Source organism: Centropristis striata, chromosome 19, assembly GCF_030273125.1.
Source record: "Centropristis striata isolate RG_2023a ecotype Rhode Island chromosome 19, C.striata_1.0, whole genome shotgun sequence".
Lineage (NCBI taxonomy): Eukaryota > Metazoa > Chordata > Actinopteri > Perciformes > Serranidae > Centropristis > Centropristis striata.
Window position 1 is genome coordinate 30,168,043 of NC_081535.1, and position 20,849 is coordinate 30,188,891.

The following is a 20,849-nucleotide window of genomic DNA, read 5'->3' on the forward strand; positions in this document are numbered from 1 at the left end:
TGTGAAGATTATTGATATTTCTTTATATTTGTAATTCGTTCTTCCATGGACATAATATTTTGTGGTGGTTTTGTGTTTCTCTGTCTTTTTTTGTCATTTTGTGTCTCTTTTCTTGTCTTTTTGAATCTACGTGGTCATTTTTTGTCTCACTGTGGTTGTTTTGAAGCTGATAATTATAAACGAAATACAGTTTTCATTTTAGTCATTTTTCATGTTAAAACATTTCATGGTTCCAGCTTCACAAATGTGAGTATTTACTGCTTTTACTTTGAAGTATTCAGTAATTTTCATTTTCCTGCATTTTCACACTTTTTTTTACAAATTATTTCTAAAGTGTGCTACCTTAAGGCACTTCAGTTGAGCATTTTCATTTTTAATTATTATTATTTATTATTATATTTGTTTCATATTATTAATATTCATATATTTTATACACCGGGTGACACAAACAGAAAAAGATAGGAAAAAGAGAAAATATATTACTATATACATAATAACCTATATGTACACATACATACTACTCATATACACACATGTACAAACACAAATATTTACATCTACATACATACATTCATGCATGCATCCAGACCCATAAATGAATAATTTGATTATTGATATTAATAATAATAGGTTTTATTTATACAGATTTTTTTTTTTAAAGAGTTACAAAGCACTTTACTAAACAAAATTAAAGTTTGCCAACAAACATTGAATAAAGCAATTCCAAAAGATTTAAAGGTTATACAAAATAGGTAAATTAAAGCTATAAAATAATTAAGATAACTAATATATTTATACCTTGCATATAGTAAAAAAGTTAATTAACAATAAGGGTTATTAAATTAGGCTAAAGATGGATTATTTAAATGTTATGTTACTTTATTTATGTATTTATATTTATTTATTTCCCCCTCTTTCAGATAGAAAAAAAAGTCACTCAATACTTGTATGCTGTTGGCTGATATGCTTCACCGTGATTGGCCTATTCAAAGGCATGTGATTAGGAACGTCCAATCAGATTTGCACAGGTGCACAAGCGGACTATATAACTATATAAACCGGTAATTAACGGCGGCCTAAACAGCCCAGGACATCCACTTCTGCAGACGCAACCGTGCTTCTACTTTTCGATGACAAATTGTGACTGGTCTAAAGAGCTGGTTCTGTGGTTGGAGCCAGGTTGGACACACTGGAGGAGGTGGTGGAGAGATGACCTGTCAACATGTTCCAGGCCATCCTGAAATACCCAGATCATCCAATACACAAAACCTTTATGGACCAAAAAAACAGCAGTGGACGGCTCCTCTCTCTCTGTTGCAGGACGGAGAGATTCAAAAGATCCTTCTCTCCTACAGCCATCAGGCTGTCTCATTCTAACAGAGATTCTACCAGACTAACTGAATTTACCCTCGGGGGATGAATAAAGTAATTTTGATTGATTGATTTGATTTGTTGTGGTTGTTGAGGAGCCTTTGTCAGTAACTGTAACATGCTAGTAGCTTCACTAACTGTATGCTAGCTTCATTATAGTTCAAGAAGTTTATCTTAAATCTGGATTATGTTTGTATCTTGTCACTTTCTGATCTGATGTTAATCAGGTTGTTGGCTTTTCTAGCTTTTGTGGGAAGTTGTGATCATGTTTGTTATTCAAGATTGACAGTGGATTGCTTTTTTTTGCGTTTTCTTGCCAAATCTAGTCGGCTGAAACTATAAAGTTTGATATTTTTCACAATATTTGGTGATCATTTGTTGTATGAAAGCAAACATTCCCTTCGGCAAGTTTAGTGCATGTACCGATGGTGTAAAGATGTCTCTGTTTAGAGCATATTGTACACTATTATTGGGCTATGGCTACCAAGTTGAAACAGTGAAACATTGTTATGGAAGGTGGTATTGTTGTTGTTTACAGGTACATCTCAAAAAATTAGAATATCCAACGAATTAACCAAATAACCAAATTCTTAACGACTGTTAATCCATCATCGATTAATTATTCCCATCCCTAATTTCCACGGTGAAATGTTGTTATGGAAGCTGGTATTGTTATGGTTGAACATTGAACATGATGAAGGTATTCTTGTTTTAAACTTTACAACAAAGTAGGTACTTCTTTAAAATAATATTTAAAATCTTTAAACTAAATTGTCTTGGATTTGTTGAACATATAATCCATTGGTATGGTTTTCCCTTTGCAGTAAACTGATTTCTATTCTATTTAGCCATGCTTTCTTATTGTGATTTTATGCAATTTATATGACATTTATTCAAGGTATATGATGTATTTTTTCTGGACCTTGCATTTGTAATAGAAATTGATTGATTGATTCGTAGAGCCCTATTAATTTTTTCGATCTGGAAAACACAAATGGAATCATATGTTAGTCTATTCTGCAATTTTCTGTTCTATTTTCTATGTTACGTTTCATCAAACCACTTACATTTGAGTATGCATTGAATCTCAATTTCAAAGTTAGGTTACATTTTAGTGTTGATTGCATTTTTGAGAGTAATCTGTTAAATAACTATGACTATAGCTATAAACTATAACTATGTCTGGAAGAGAGTGAAGCTCACCTTTCATTTAAAATGTTTACATATTGGTCAGTTTTAATTTTCTTTGAGACAAACTCTTCCATGCCTTGTCTGTAAGGCATTGGCAACCATAGATAAACCTCGTTCACCTGTCCAAGTAAACTCTGTGTGTACTAAATGCAAGTTCAATGTAGTGCTGGGACGCAGTCTGCACATGTTGCTGATTTTTATTTGCCATAACACGTCATAATGATAAGTGCCGGTTAATTCAGTTGGCACGACATAAAACTGGTTTAAGCTTGTAGACCGGATTGGAGTTGGTGGACTCCTGTATTATAAATACAAGACCTTTACTTGTATTGGAGTATTTTAACATTGTTGTAGTGGTACTTTTGCTCTAGTAATGGATCTGAAAACTTCTTCTGCCTCTGTATACGACTCCAAAACCATCTATAAATATTTAAGTTAGCAGACAAACCAAACTGCATCCATAATTATCACTCAACAGTGAGACTTATGACTCATTGGCCATCTTGTTCACATTCAGGAGTTCAGAACTGATAGAAGCTGTACTTCTAACATGAAAATATATTCTGTTTGTACGAGGTCTGTGAGTTTTACCTTGACTCTTAATTACACAAGGCTCTTGCATACCAAGAACAAAAACCTCTCACACACACAAACGAGAGGTCACATGAACAATGTTTTGGCTTCTACCATACAGGCTGCGTCTGTCCGGCTGATAAACAGAAACTGGTTTGAACTGGATGCAGGAAGGCAGGCACAGACAGCACAGTGAATGTGCACGACAGACTTACAGACAGATAGGCATCACGTTTTTTTAAAAAGACCTGCTCAAGTTGCAATGGAAGATAAACCTTTCATTTTTTTAACCACCCACTGGGAAAGGTGTCGTTTTTATGACTTGGATTAGTGTATTGTTGGTATGAGAAGCACATGATCTTCAGGAAGACAATGACACACACACACACACACAACACGTATAAATAATGTGTGTGTAAATATAGGTCATGTTTAACTATACTGAGGATTACACGTGTTTGTTCAAGTTGCGTATGCATCAGAGAAACACACGCGCACACACATATGCAAGGTACTCTCCAGGCATCTGGGCTGGCAGCCAGTTCACAGGCTGTCCTTGACGACTTCTAAACACAGCTCAGGTTTGGTGGCTGTGCTGTGTGTGCAGATCAGCTGTTTCCAAAGTCACGGAAAAAAAGCTTTATTTTGCGCAAAACATCGAAATGCATGGATAAAAAGTTGGCAAACGCACATCTTTTGTTGTCGTTGTGCAGACTGGAGTTTCACTCCGTTTGACCTCATGCTGAGCGGCTGCTGCTTCAAAACTGCTGAAACCTTCGCCCTTTATATTGGCATCCTGTCCATGTGCTACGCCGCCGGCCAACAATCTATGGACATTACCCAGACTGCCAAAAATAAACACGAGATGTCTGCATTCAGACTGAAGCTGTGAGGCAGGATTGATGAGCGGTTTGTACTTTCAAACCTCTGCAAGAAAACACCTCCCAATCACAACCAGGACACTGAGACAGAAATGAGAAATAAGACAAAACACAAATATAGTTCCCTTTAGTCTCAGCAGTGGAATGTAACTCAGTACATTTACTCAAGTACTGTACTTGAGTACAAATTTGAGGTACTTTAATTGAGTCCTTTCTTTTCATGGTGCTTTATACTTCAACTCCACTCCATTCATATGACAATTTAAGTTACATTACAATTTTAGATTTTGCATAAAAAAACAGTTTGTGATATATGCTTTTTTTAAATTATAAATTAAACTACCCAACAGCTTCATTTTGATACTATGTAAGTGTCAATATTGATTGCAACTAGTGCAGTGCCCGTAGAAAGTATGTATTCGTATAGCGCAAGATTGTATTTTGTAGCTAATGCTAATGCCTCTTGCTAGTGTAACCTTAAATAACACATAAACACTATCTTTCTGTCCATATTATGCTTAGCTGTCAGTTAATAAAGTTTTGTTTTTACTGTTTTCAATGGATCAAACTAATACGGAAGAAAGGGCTTAAATCTCTGCTTAGCATGCTAATTGTGAGATAGCACATTACGCAGTATGCTGCACTAAAAGTACATTAACATGAACCCAATTAGCTGATATACTATATTACATGTAAGTATCTCATATCAAATGATTATGGGCATTACGCTAAGCAACATGAATGTCATCCCTGAATTACATAGTAATGCAACATAAGAAGCGAATAAAGCTAAATCTCCGCTTAGCATGCTAATCACGCTACAACAACGTCTGCAACTCCATAAAACACTTTCTTATCATAAGGTAAACACACCATCCAGCACAGACACATATATAACATATATAGATATTCGCTGGAAACTATTAGAATATTATTGGAAAATCGAACCTTAGCGCACATTAAAACTCCTAAAGAAAGGTAGGCTAAATAGACTTACAGATGAGATGAGTCAGGGTGGAAATCCAGAGTGAATTGTGTTACTGACCAGGTGAAGGTCTATCACACAATGGGGCGGAGCTCCTCTAAAAGGCGTCCGATCGGAAACAGTGCAATGTCGCAACACGTCCTACATAAATAATGATATTTTGAAAAATTAATTCAAAAATCTTCAAAATCGAGGATGCACACCTTCGTGCGACATGTACGAAACACCACATACGAAATCTTAGGTCAGCGAGATATGCCCTAGACTCACACACACACACACACACACACACACACACACACACACACACAATTCATAGATAGATTATTCATTAAAAAGGTAAATTCAGTAGTGGAATACAAATGTTTTAATGTGTGAATATTTCCTTCTTCACCATCAGGTGGCAGACACGCAGCACTTTTAATTTAAACTCCAACAGTTTAAAGATTTAATTGTCAGATAACAAAATAATATCATGTTGACATGTTGGTGGAACATTAAATACAGTTTTGTTGATGACAAATTAAATATTGATAGGCCTACCTCTAATCTAGTTTTCCATGTAACTATTGATTCATTTAGCTTTTTTCCCCATTCAAAGTAAATTGTATCTTGTAATTTTAGGTTTCCGACTATTGGTTGGACAAAAAAACACATTTGAAGACACCTAAAAATGTATGTACATTCCCTGATTTATTCATTTAATTGTATGCAATGATTGATCAAGTAATTGAGAAAATTATTGGCAGATTCATTAATGGTGAAATGTATGTAACAATTGTTACCTGGTTACAGCACAAATATATAGTGGTGGAGAGTAGCTAGGTACATTTAGTCAAGTAAATAGAAGAAAATAAATGTATAAAAAATATAAAATTTAATAAATAAAACAAATGGATATATAAAGACAAATAACAAAATATATAGGAATAATTTTAGGCATTTTCATTTATTTGAATATGTATTCAGTTATTTATTTCTGTATATATTGCAATGAAAATATTTATTTATTGCATTTAATGACTATTTTTAAGTATAATCATAAATATATCTCTATAATGTCAATTATTTCTTTTCATCCCTTTAGTTTCCCATGTTATTTTCATATTGCTTTTTCTTTTATTGTTCTTCTTCCCATACATTTACAAGGAAATATTGTACTTTTTACTCCACTACATTTATCTGACAGCTTCATCTACCTTTTAGTTCAATAAATTGCATTAGAAAACGTGTTTTTCTTAATAATTACTACTGTTTGTTAAACATTAAGGTTTAATTTAACTAACAGCCTCCAGTTATTAACAAAAACTAAAGATTGTATAAGTGTGGTGAACCGGAGTTGGTTGAGTCTGTGGCGCCCCCTGGCTGTCTGTAGCTGCAACAGACATCATAGTGACCTTATGACTGTAGTTTGGTTTTAGTTTTAGACTAAAAAATAAATCTACTATTACACAGAGCTGCAACTCGTATTTTAGACACACTGAGTCCAAATATACACTACTGGTCAAAAGTTTTAGAACACACCAACTTTTCCAGAATTTAATTGAAAATGATGCAGTTTAATGTCTCAGTGTACTCTGAAATTAATGCACATTTGCAACATTTAAAATTCTTTATTGAGCATGATAGTGTTTTGAAAGTAAAAAAGAGATTCAAAATCACATTTTATGTTGGACTAAAGGACTAAAAAAAGACACAAAATGACCAAAAAAAGACGCAAAATGACAAAAAAAGACACCAAAAATCACAAAGTGACTAAAAAAAGACACAAAATGACCAAAAAAAGACACAAAATGACTTACAAAGACATGAAAAGAATTCAAAAATGGACAAAATAGCCCAAGACTCCATAGAGTTAAGTTGTTAACCCATTTCTTGTTTCCTGAAAAAGGCCTACTTGTATAATTCTGAAATGTACATTATTTTTCAGTTTTGGTTAAGCTTACCTTTTTTTATTTACCTCTGGCAGTTCACCACTTACCTTTGTACCCTTTCAAGCTGTTCATTTGACTTGAACTGCTTGAATTTCAATAAAAAACTGGAAAAATTGGGGTGTTCTAAAACTTTTGACCAGTAGTGTATAATATAATGATAATATGGTTTGGGGATTAATACAATGTTATTTTCAGAAATTATGAAAACAAGATCATTGAGAAAAGAAGATGACTGGAAATCAATTATATGTTGAATATAGTTTCCAAAAAGGTTGAATATATATTATATTTACAGGTTTTCAGTAGGTTGTGGCTGTGCACTTAAACATGTTAAATCTAATTATTTTGGTCTACTTTTATTTTCATTTTTTTGCCTATTAAATATATGTTTAGAATGCTGTTTCAGTAGGTTGAGTAAGTGTGCTGATTTTATTTATTGTTTTTTACGATGTATTTCGATAATATATTTATTTGTTTTTCCTATTTTTACAGTTAAAATGTGTTATGTTTTTCTTGTTATGTTATAGTTCCAGAATATAAACACAAAAAAATCAATAAATAAATATTAAATAATGCTGATCTCAATATTGATTAAAATAATAATGATAATGAATGGACACAACATATTTGTTTTAAATTATTTTTGGTCTAATTACAGTTTTTCTCAGTCGCTTTGGTGCATTTCTCACATCCTTATTTACATTTGCACAACAGTTAATGCATTTCTCAAAACAATTAGTGCAAACTGCAAAACCTAGTTGATAACCTGCAAAAGCGTGTCACTTGCTCAAAATTGATAGTTTATTTCTCAAAAGCAAGTATTCATGTCAATGAAAGTGTCATCAAGATAAAAAGTCCTGACACCATGTTTATGAACAAGATAGTCAAATGTCTCTGTCATGTTTTCTTTATGACACTTTACTCTGAACATGTTTTCCAATGCAAAAAGTCAGATCTTGGTGACATTACCTGAAAATCCAATCCACTTTATATATATTGCACAATTTTAGCAAACACAAGGTTTCCAAAGTGCTGCACAAAGAATAGATAGATAACACAATACAAAGAGATGTAGAAAACAATAGAACAGTTCAATGCAATAGGTTAAAATAAATTAAAAATGGGATAAAAATAAATACAATAAAATGTAAAATGTACTGCCCGCACAAAATAAAATATGCATGTATACAAATAAAAACAAAAAATCATAAAAATGCTCGAGACAGCACTATATACTATTTACACAGTCATTTGAAAACTACAGTAAAGTTACACATTACTGTATTTAGTGAGGTAACTGATTACAACACATTGATTTTGTATGTTTCATATTTTTACTGCATGTGCTCTTTGCAATTCTAATTTGTTTACAGCATTGTGCAAAAGGAAAAAAAAACATTTATTTACAACAAACATAATGCCCTTTGGGTAGAGCTGTACACTGTAAAAAAAGATAAAGAATAGCTACTCAATAAAATTGAGGCAACAGATTGCAGGCAATATTATTAATTAAATCTAATGAAGTTACAAGTTGAGTTAATAACTTAACAGGAAGTGCCTGTCAATTAAAAATGGACTCATTCTATTGTGTTGGATTCATTCAAAATCCTCTTGATTTCGAATTACATACACATAAAGATTATATTTAATGTGATCAAAATAAGTAGATTCTATCTTAAACATTTTTATATTAAAGTTACTTAAACAACTGCCTCAAAATAAAGGACGCATTTATATTTAATACATTTTATCAAATATATTGGTAACACTTTACAATAACCATCATTTATAAATGGTAAACAGATAGTTTATTAATGTTTAATCATCATTTATAAAACGTATATAGGCCATTTGGAATTGTAATTACGTAATTTATTAATGTTTAACTAACTACATAATTTATAAATGACAAATCAATGGTATATTAATGTACGTTTATAGTTACTTTACCAATAACAAACAATTAAATTATAGCTAATAGTTTATTAATAGTGTTAGTTGCACTCATTTTAACACCATATTAAGTATGTTAATGATTTTGAAATTATGCATTTTTCAGTAGAATTGTATCAAAATTGAAAGAAAATACACTGTTAAAGAGATGTTTTATTTATTTTTATATTTAGCTTTATTGATAGATGGTTTTTAAAAAAAGTTTATTGAATGCAGAAACTTTCCAAAGTTAGTGAGTAATGGTGTTAAATAATTCCCTTAATTATTGTCAAAATGTTGCCTGAAAGCCAAAACAAAGTGTATAAATTGAACTCATTAAAAGGTGCAGGAAAATGTAATGCAGTAAAAAGTACAAATTTTATGTAGATGATATGTACGGAGCCCCAGAGATGACATGGGGGAAAAAAATTAAATTGTGGCTACAAAATAGCTATAACGTGCGCACGAATTAGTATTTCGTGGCCACCAAATCTGGTTATTAAATGTAAAATACATAATTGAAGAAATGAAAATCAATATCGCGCGCACGTTATAAAATGTATTTTATTTTTATTTTTATTATTTTATTTTGCGCACGAATTAGTATTTCATGGCCACGAAATACTAATTTGTGCGCACGTTATAGCTATTTCGTGGCCACAATTTAATTTTTTTCCCCCCATGTCATCTCTATAGATGCCATTTCTAGATATAGATATGTAGTGGAGAAAAAGTATTAAGTATCATGAAATGAAAATACAGATACCTTAATTTTTTTCCTAAATCCAGTAATTGTGTAAATGTGCAGCCTTTTAGAGATACAAAAAACAGAAGACGCAATAACAACAAACCACACTGAGACTTTTGTAACAGAGCCTGTCTTTTTATTTTTGTATATTTTTCTGCAAAATACAAATAACTACCACATTTCTGAGTGAGGGAGTTGCTGTACATGAACTCTGACTGTGCACTTTGTTTTTTCTTCTGAGAAACATTGTCTCCAAGTGGCGACAAAGGCCAGCTTATGCCGCTAACAATCTCTTTAGAATATTATTTAAGTGGTGGTCATTAGAAGCACATGTAAAGAGGGGAAGATACAGAGGACATTCACCGATGTCTAACACAGATAAAATAATTTCATCGGGGCATTTTGAGGTACAAGTCCAGGCAGTTACTATTGAAATAAACACAAATAAACACTTTGGTTAGTTTACACTCCACCTTCCACCTCCACCTGTGAGCTGGAAGCCGACCAACCCGGAGACAACACGGTCATCATAAAAGAAAAGGAGTGCAGAAAAAAAAACACGTCGGGGCTCTGCCCTTTTTTTTATTTATTTTAATAACAGTTTATAACTAAACGGCAGTTTGTTTGTTCATTTTTTAAACTACAGCAGCTTCTATTTTATTTAAATTAGTGAATTTAGTCGCAGACGGGGCACAAACAGACACAGAGAAGACAGTGGCTGAGGGTTAAAGCTCCAAATATACAGTTTTTAAACCAAAATATTCAAATGTGAACAGCCCTCAGCCACCTCTCTGTCCCTTCAAAATAAAACACTCTGGATGTCAGTCAGCAGCTCTTATTGTGGTGGGTGTCAGAGACAGTTTTAGGTACAAGGCACAAATTATTCAAAATGTCCACAAAGTCCTTGTAGAGTTACAGTTGGGCTTGTCACAATAATTATGATTTATCGTGTAATATATTAAGGACATAACCTCAATTATTTTTGCTGAGCCCGTTATGTTTATATGCACGTTTTGTTTTAGTTACAGCTGATTGAAACAGTGGTGGAAAGTAACTACGTAACTTTACTCAATTCCTGTATATGTTGCATAATGCCCTTTTAAAGCAAATTCTGAATTTTGTAATATTTACTTACTTAATTTCTCAAGTACTCGAACTAGAGCCAGACCGATATATTTGTTGTCCGATACATTTTTTTTAGTGAGGACACATGAGGCAACAAAACTGAAAAACAATGCATGGTTATTTAGAAACAGTGTTATTATTATTATTTTTTTTATTCAACATATGCTATATGTTGTTTATGTAAGTTTATTTTTATTTTTTATTTCTAGAATTAGCTGATGTATGTATAATAATGTTAAATATTCTTTACTTAGCTTTGAATTATGTTACAAATCCATGCACAATCTACCTGGAAAATGTCTATTTTATTTATATGTTTAATTAATTTATTAGTAAACTGTGAATAATTTCTCCTCTAAAATCAGTATCAGTCTCAAAGATCCGTTATCAGTCAGGCTCTCGTGGGAATATTATATATTTTTTTCAGACTAAGGGTAAAAACTGGAATATTTTGATTGTCTTTTGTCAAAATGATCAAGTATTTCACAAAAAAATAGCTAATATTAGAGAAGCATCTGACTTTTACTTCAGTAAATGATCTAAGTACTTCTTCCACCACCATAAATGCTGCATATTTTATTAGTAATTTTGTCCTTTTGTAATTTGATGTTGCTCTGACACCAGCTTTAAAGGATAATACGTTTTTTAATTTAAAATCTCCCTGAATGTTTAATAGAAAATGTTGTGCACCTCTCTGCTTTTTATATTACTGTAATCCTATTAAATAGAGCTGCAGACATCCAAGAATATCAATTTGATATAATAAAGAATTCAAAAAAACATAAACACTGACTATTATATAAACTTTGTGCAGCAAAGCATCACTGTCCTGTTGGATATGGCTTTTTAGGAGTGCAGTCCTCACTCTGAATGCTAAGCTAACCGCTAACAGCTAGTCCTGTCTGTGCATAACAACAAGGCCATGAGTGAAGTTCATTCACAACTCAAGTTTGTCTGTTGTTTTGATTCAGAAAACCTCAGATGTTTGTTTGTTTGTTTGTTCTATTGGAAACATGATGCAGGTTGTGTTTGTATGGAAGCAAAAAAAGAACGAAATTGTTTAATTTTAATCAACTTTAACCACTACTGAGTACTTGCATTGTAATATTTTGATTTAAAAGCTGTCAAAGGGAGTTAATGTGCTTCTATTTATTTATTAATTTTCTGAAAGTTTTGTGATTTTTTTATTTTTTAAATTTATTTTTTTATTTCTTCATTTATGTATTTTACATTTTATAACCTGTTTTTAATATTTGAACATAGTTTTTGATTATTGGGCACTTGAATCGAAAGAATCGAAATTCTTAAGTTAACAAAAAAAAACTAAACAAATTCAAAAAGATGGTTTTCAAAGTAAAATATTTCAATGCTAAAAATTCAGCTCCATTTAAATGGCGACTTTCAAAAAAATTGACTTAAATTTTTTAAATTAAGTTTCATCATCTTTGTTTTCTTTTAAAAAACGTCCTTTCTCTTCTATTTTTTTTTTATTTATTTTGTCGTTTTCCATACCTCAATTATTTATAATTTATGTAATCCTTGTCAGCTGGAGTTATGTCTAAACTTTAGGCTTTTCACCTCACAGGCTTTTGGTTACATTCATTTAATGAAGTTATTTGTGTGTGTGATTATCACATCTTTGATATGTAATGGTTGTATTTTTACAGTGCAAAGTATTCAGCAGTGGTTTCAGCTATTCATAAACTTCTATAATATTCATATCCTTGCATTGTTTGTGTGCTTCCGTGGTTTTTTGAGTATCTGGATCGCAGTTAATTGAAAATCACATTTTTGCTAACACAGCTCTGAAAATTATTCACTAACTCTGAGAAGCGTTTTCACATCAAGTGAAACTTCTTTTCTATGCAACCTGTTGCAAAAAACTTTCTCATCACTCACACCGAAACCTTCTCAGTCACCGTTCCTCTTTCTCCAAAACCCTCAAAACTTTCCTCTCCCCGCACTTCCTCTCTCTCTCGTTCTACCCGTCAATCTGCCACGCTTTACCCTCCATACGTCCATATATAAATGTGCTTTATGTTTAAATATGTTGAACCTGCAACACGGCGTGGACTGAGCGTTCTCCTCAGCTCGCCTGCTCATCATGCGTGTTATTAAACCGAGTACCAGACTTCTTCACTTTTACCTTTTTTTTTTTGTTAGTTTGCATACATGTGCACATAAATGTGCATGTAACATATTTGTTATTATAATAACCCCTCCCTCCCCCGAACACACACACAAAACAAGCGATACATGTACACAACAAACTCTCTCCGCCCGCTTCAACATGTTATACAGCACATGTTCCTCTCACATCGACATTTATCAAACTGCTGAAAGCACAAGTCCAAAAATCATTAGAAGTAATGTGTCTTATCCAGAATAGGGCAGCATGTTTTGCATATGATTTTTAATTGATTGTTTGGATGTTTTTCTTTTTGTGCAAATAGGGTTTATATCTTGCATTTTGATTGTCTCGTTACTGTATGAACCTCCTATCAGCTAGAGCTGGGCCATGAATAGATTCTAATGAATTAATTTAAGGTTTGAGACCACGTTTTGTTATTTGAACTTTGGGTCGTTCATCTAAAATACGGGAAAAGAATGAAAATTATACATGATTTTGCTTATATTGGCTAAAATGTGCAAAAACACTGTCTTTTTTTTTGAGTCAAGATAGACTGCTTATAGGATCTGTTAAAAAAAAAAAAAAAAGAGTAAGTGTCCACAGAGACGGATTAAATGTCAACATGGCAAATACAGGTGCATCTCAATAAATTAGAATATCATAGAAAATTTTATTTCTGTCAGTTATTCAATTCAAACACATTATATAGATCCATTACACACAGAATGAAACATTTCATGTCTGACTTTATCTAATTTCTTCTAATTATAATGATTATGGCTTAGATTTAATGAAGACCTAAAATTCAGTGTCTCCAAAAAAAAATTAATATTAAAAGACCAATGTTAAAAAGTATGTTTAATATGGAGATGTTGGCCTCAATACTTGGTCGGGGCTATTTGACTTCAATGGACTTTTCCATGATATTCTAATTTATTGAGATGCATATCTGTATATGTAATTTAGATTAAAACCACAGGGAGTTTAAAACATGTTACCTGTGTTCTTTTCACATAAAGAAATCCCACTAAGTTGTTGGGGAAATTAATCTTTGACATTTTCAATGGTGAACTATACTACATGACTTTTTAACGTCATACGTGAAATAACTTTATAAAGCCCCAAATTTGCGCAGTGTTTGTTGGCTTTGGTTAATTATTTCCATTGTCTTTCAGGAGGATAAAAATCTAATGCTGTGTAAAATGTATTTATTTATTTATTTTGGCCATATCACCCACTCACACTGTTAGCAGAATCATTTGTTTTGAATTTAACTCAGAGTAAATCATTGTCTCTGACTGGCTGCTGACGTGATTGTTGACACTGTGAGTTAAAGGAAATCTCTTGATAAATAACTTTTTATTTTATACTTGTCAGCAGTTTGATAAATACTTGCCTGAAGTATTTCCTGTGTGTACTTGTCTACAGTACATGTTGTAAATACAGCAGAGCGTCGCTGTATTTATAGAAACTGTCCCCCTCCCCGTCACATAAAGCACGCCCACTCAGTACAAGAAGAATATGATAATAATAATAATAATAATAATAACACTATAAGGTAACTTTCCTAAGGCCCTCCTCCCTCTGGCTGCAGGCCGCCCCCATCATGTGGCCCAGCCCTCCGATAGCCTCATCCGCTTGACGGACGGGCTGTGGCGCTCCTCCTGATTGGACAGCGGCTGGAGGAGGAAGTTGCCGTGGTGATCGTCGCGCTCCTCGCTGCCTTCGTACGAGCTCCCGCAGCTGGATGCGCTGTCCCCTGGGGAGCGGCCCGCCTCGTTGGGACCCCGGCCCACGGTGGAGTACCCGCCCGTGGTCATGCCGCCGCCGATGCCTCCCCCGATGAGCCCGGCGTTGATCATGGTGGCGTTCCGGTCTCTGGGAGGGGACGCCGGCTCAGACTTGATGTGCAGGTTTGGATGGTGACCGGAGGAGATGTTCAGGTTCGAGTTCTGACACAAGTTCCTGCAGGAGGAGACCAGACCAGACTTCAGAGGAATGAAGAGCAGGAAAATAGGGCTGTGCACCTTCACTTATGGAAGAATTATGTTCTAATATGTATCAACAGACTATGATAAAGTCGTTTTTATCATTTTTAGGCATTTTTAAAATTTCACCATTTCTGACAAAAAACGACTTCTTTGTTTCGGTCCAATTTTTCTAAATCCCATTATTTGGTGTTTTTCTTTCATTTATGGAAGAATTATGAAAGAACAACAACAAAACAATCAACAGACTATGGTAAAGTCATTTTTAGGCATTTTAAAATTTCACCATTTCTGACAAATAACGACATGCTATATAGTATGACTTTTTGTTTCGGTCCAATTTTTGGACATGTCAAAATATAGTGTTTTTCTGTTATTTATGGGCAAATTATGTTCTAATATGTATCAACAGACTATGATAAAGTCATTTTTATAATTTTTAGGCATTTTAAAATTTCACCATTTCTGACAAAAAACGTCATGCTATAGTATGACTTCTTTGTTTCAGTCCAATTTTTCTAAATCCCATTATTTGGTGTTTTTCTTTCATTTATGGAAGTATTATGTTCTAATATGTATCAACAGATTATGGTAAAGTCATTTTTAGGCATTTTAAAATGTCACCATTTCTGACAAAAAACGACATGCTATATATAGTATGACTTTTTGTTTCGGTCCAATTTTTGGACATGTCAAAATATGGTGTTTTTCTGTCATTTATGGACAAATTATGTTCTAATATGTATCAACAGACTATGATAAAGTCATTTTTAGGCATTTAAAATTTCACCATTTCTGACAAAAAACATCATGACTTCTTTGTTTCGGTCCAATTTTTCTAAATCCCATTATTTGGTGTTTTTCTTTCATTTATGAAAGTATTATGTTCTAATATGTATCAACAGACTATGATAAAGTCATTTTTAGGCATTTTAAAATATCTTACAAGAAACGTCATGCTATAGTATGACTTCTTTGTTTCAGTCCAATTTTTCTAAATCCCATTATTTGGTGTTTTTCTTTCATTTATGGAAGTATTATGTTCTAATATGTATCAACAGATTATGGTAAAGTCATTTTTAGGCATTTTAAAATGTCACCATTTCTGACAAAAAACGACATGCTATATAGTATGACTTTTTGTTTCGGTCCAATTTTTGGACATGTCAAAATATGGTGTTTTTCTGTCATTTATGGACAAATTATGTTCTAATATGTATCAACAGACTATGATAAAGTCATTTTTAGGCATTTAAAATTTCACCATTTCTGACAAAAAACATCATGACTTCTTTGTTTCGGTCCAATTTTTCTAAATCCCATTATTTGGTGTTTTTCTTTCATTTATGGAAGAATTATGTTCTAATATGTATCAACAGACTATGGTAAAGTCATTTTTAGGCATTTAAAATTTCACAATTTCTGACAAAAAACGACATGCTATAGTATGACTTTTTGTTTTGGTCCAATTTTTGGACATGTCAAAATATGGTGTTTTTCTGTTATTTATGGACAAATTATGTTCTAATATGTATCAACAGATTATGATAAAGTCATTTTTTATCATTTTTAGGCATTTTAAAATTTCACCATTTCTGACAAATAACAAATATGACTTCTTTGTTTCGGTCCAATTTTTCTAAATCCCATTATTTGGTGTTTTTCTTTCATTTATGGAAGAATTATGTTCTAATATGTATCAACAGACTATGCAACACAAAGCACTTTACATAAAAAAGGAGAAAATAATAATAATTATAATAATAAAAAAAAAAACGAAACATAGAAACAAGCAAACACCCTCCGCCCCACCCACCTTCATCCACCCATCCTATTAAAAACAAAGCACAAACTAATACCAATACTAATACTCATCTAATACTGTACGTCCCTTACTCTGTCTCAGGTCTCTGAGGACCCTCATGATGGACCCCCAGAGGAACTCACCCCATGTGTCCCAGCGCTGAGTGCTGCAGGTTCTGTATCTGCTGCTGCTGCCAGCTGGTTACTGATCCCAGACCAGAACCTCCGAACCCGGACAGAGAGGACAGGTCGCTGCTGAGGGAGAACTCTGAGGGGAGAACATGGAACAAACTGGTTGATTAATGAATGAATGAATAGTGGAGCCTCTGGACGGTCACGGTCCTGTTCTGCTGTAATCACCTGTGCCATAAGAAGAGGACAGCGTGGACGGATACCCGCCCATCACCTGTCCAGGTAGAGTGGGAGCGATGGACGCAGCAGGAGTGGACAGTGTCTGAGCAGTCTGAGAGTGATTTATTCTCTGGTTCTGGTAAGAGAAGAAGATTCTGTCAGACGTCACATTGACTGATGCTGATGTTCTCCTTCTCTGGAACTGTGAACCTTTGAGATGTTTATTAGACACTGAAGCTTTAGCTGTACAGTTACTACAAATATTCAGGCTTTACTTCATTTAAAACAATAAAGACCATGAAATATGATGATAAATCTCATAGTGTTGTTTGTTCAAATCTTTGAAATCACATAATATGTTTTTCTGTCATTTCTGGCCATATTATGCTCTAATATGTATCAGACTATAATTGACCCATTTGAAGCATTTTTGATAAAAAATTGACAAGCTATAGTATGACTTTTTTGTTGTTGAAGGGGTCATTTTTTGGACATCCCATAATATTGATTTTTTTTCTGTCATTTCTAGCCATATTATGCTCTAATATGTATCAACAGACAATAACTGACCCATTTAAAGCATTTTTAGGTGTTTTAAAATTTTACGAGTTTTGACAAAAACCGACATGCCCTGAAACTCTCAAAATGTGTTATTTAATTAAAATTCTAAATTAAAAAGACAGTTTGCAGAATCAAACCATTAAATTATAGCCATTTGGATTAAATGTTTAGGAATAATTGGTCAACACTGAGCAGTTTTGATACATGTAGTATAGTTTTTCCATCAATTCCAGAAAACACTATATCTTGAGATGTCCAAGATCATAAAAAAGTCATAGTATAGTCTGCTATAGGAAAAGTTCTGGTCTCAAAATTGCAATAATATGAAATACATCTAAGCAAAAAAAAAACTACCCGACAATATAAAAACTAGCTAACTTCTCTACTGCACAAACTATTGCTGTGACTTCATAAATACTCACCAACATGAGATCAAAGTCCTCACACTGCAGCAGCGTTAAAACAGACTGCAGTGAGTCTCGGCACAAACAACAACCAACACAGTGAAATGAAGTGAGATAAATGAGGAACACTCACGATGGTGGGCATGTTGCTGCACTTGTTGGCGGGCGGCGGCAGCAGCGTGCGCAGGTCCGGCTTGCGGCTCATGCTCATGGCCGGAGGACTCTTGTCCTGCATGTTCTTGTTGACGCCTGCAGACAGCAGCCCGGGGGACGGGCAGTGGTTACTGTAGCTGCCGTTTCCTGCACAAACACACACGGCAGATTTTATTAGGAATGATCAAAACTGTTAGCCTGGCTAACACCAGACTATTCTCAAATGAGGTCTAGTCTGGCAACGAGCAATGGATTTCTCCGTAGAGGAGGTGTGGTTTACGATCCTCCAGAGCCGTTTATTGGACGCTTAGAATGTCTATCAAAGCGTCTGTAGGTAGCTCTTAGCCAATCAGATCAGTTATACCAGATGACGTAGTAGAGCAACAGAAATGGATGTTTGTTGTGTGTGTGTCTGTGAGAGAGTGTTGTTTGCTGCTTTGCTCCTCCAGTTCTCACTTTCTGCAAGATTATTTATTTTCACGCTGATTTTATGGGCAATAAACAAGCTGCTGCGGGCCTCTCGGTGGCTCCGCTGTCCGCGGTAGCGGGGCTATTAGCCGCTAGCGGCGCTAATAGCCGCTAGCGACGCTAATAGCCCCGCTACCATAACGCCGGTGATCTCAGCGGAGCCGCCGAGAGACCTTTCGCCTTTCAACTTTCGCTCTAAACTATTTAAAACACCATCTACAGCTAAAGAGAGTTTCGTGTCTGCAGCAGCCATGTTGGATCCGTAAGAAAACTACAAGCTTCCAAGTGCCGAGTAGTACGCGTCATCGTCTTGCCGTCCCTCCCCGCTCTGTGATTGGATCCCTAAAACAGGGCTAAGAATCCTTCCTGGTTTCCAGACTGGATGGAGGTTCGAAATTAAATTTGAGCGCGCAAAGCAGTCAGGGTATACCCAGGCTACAAAACTGTAACACTGTAGGTAGAAACTGAAGGAGGAGAAAGCAGCCATGTCTCTGTTTACTGTGTGGGAATATCAGGTCATCAGGTCATGTTTTTATTTTATTTAAATATGTATTTATTTTTATAGGCAAAATAATACACGTACCATATCCAACAATATAGTGACATGATAATATAACAACATGAAAATAAAGAAACAAAGAAATTAAACAATTACAACTTTTTTTATTCTGTTTACATTTTAGTAGTATCGCTTTCTCTGCCTAATAATGATACATAATATTTATTATCATATATTAAAACTACTAGATCTATAACTGAAAGACACACACACACACACACACACACAGGGGTACCATTATTGTTGTTGTTTAATATTCACTCCCTGTCCATCTATGTCACTGCATTGTATTATTGCACAAAAAAAATAAAAAAAAAAATAAAATTAATAATAAAAAACAACTATTTAATTTGTCTATTTTATGCTTTTCTGGATTATTTTAAATCCTCAGGTTAAGTGTATTTCTTGCTGTTATTTTATCATTCATAGTCCATTTTCCTTTTGTTTTGATGTGTTTTGTGATGAGTTTTCTCTTCATATTTTTGCTAATTCATTATAATAATATAATCGCTCTTGTTTTGTAAGGCTTTCAGTCATTTTGTTATTGATTGTTTTGATGATTAAATGTAAAAAAATAGTTTAAAAAAATAATTAAAAAATAACTTAGTCATTATGCTATAATTAATTTTTATATTTATATTTTTTTATATTTATTTTTTTATAAAATATAATAATGGGAAAAATAATAAATTAAAATTAAATAAAAACAACAACAACAACAACAAAAAACAGTCCATTAAGAATAAAAATGACATAATCTGTAATAATCGATAAATAAATAAATAAATGAATAAATAAATAAATAAAAACAAAGTTGACATTATTATCGTCAAAATTAAAGATGAAATTTAAAAAGCTGATTCTAAAATTACTTTTGCGTTCTCAACTCATCCTGATCAATGTGTTTGATTTCAAACCAAATTTATTTTGTTATAATAGTAAAGTTAAACCTCTTTTATGGGCTTTTATTCTCAAAACAATAAGATGCTGAATAAGAAACACTTTTAACAGGTAAAATAAAGTAAATAAAAGAGTCTCACCAACACTGGAGACGACGGTGCTCGGCAGCTCTGACCCCATCAGACCTGCAGACACAAAACAACAGGAGATAAAGAGTTTGAATATATATTTACTCTCATAAAGTTTTATGGACAAAGAGACCTTTAATCAAAGATATGACACGTTGATGGTCACAGCTGCTGTCAAACATCTTAAGCTATAGTTTTCTGAACACAGTGTCCAAGTCATGCAACACCATCACATCCACTTAATGAAAGTTTGAATAATTTTATTAAAATTAAAATTATTTCAAATGTAAATAAAACATTTGGTGTCTAAATTATAATGATTTTTTAGACGTGTGAATCAGCAATTCGGTCCCACGATACGATATTATCCTGATACTTGAGTCACGATACGATATTATTGCGATTTTAAGCACTGTGTGATATGGTGAGTATTGTGATACAATATATTGAGATTGAACTGTTTAACTGCATTTTGTGTCCACAAAATTAAATTAAATTAAATGTTTCTGAATCAAACAGAAAAAAAGACAAACTCTCCCTGTTATTTCAACAGCTTCCTGACACACATGGTGCCTATAGATTCCTTAGATCTTCTAGTTTCGTATGATACATGTGTCTCCAGTATATTCCTAAAAGTGTAAATACTGTCGGAACACTAAGTAT

General features: G+C 33.5%; 1 protein-coding gene across 1 annotated transcript in view; it reads right to left on the reverse strand.

Annotated features, from left to right (window-relative positions):
- Positions 1-13,710: 13,710 nt before the first annotated feature.
- Positions 13,711-20,849, reverse strand: part of LOC131992979 (myocyte-specific enhancer factor 2C-like) — a 34,672-nt gene continuing 27,533 nt past the window's right edge. The window contains exons 7-12 of the mRNA XM_059358703.1: positions 20,199-20,243; positions 18,112-18,278; positions 17,997-18,020; positions 17,023-17,149; positions 16,807-16,930; positions 13,711-14,836 (exon numbers count right to left, since the gene is read on the reverse strand). Coding sequence (XP_059214686.1) covers positions 14,476-14,836; positions 16,807-16,930; positions 17,023-17,149; positions 17,997-18,020; positions 18,112-18,278; positions 20,199-20,243 — 848 coding nt within the window. The 3' untranslated portion in view covers positions 13,711-14,475. The remainder of the gene's footprint in view (positions 14,837-16,806; positions 16,931-17,022; positions 17,150-17,996; positions 18,021-18,111; positions 18,279-20,198; positions 20,244-20,849) is intronic.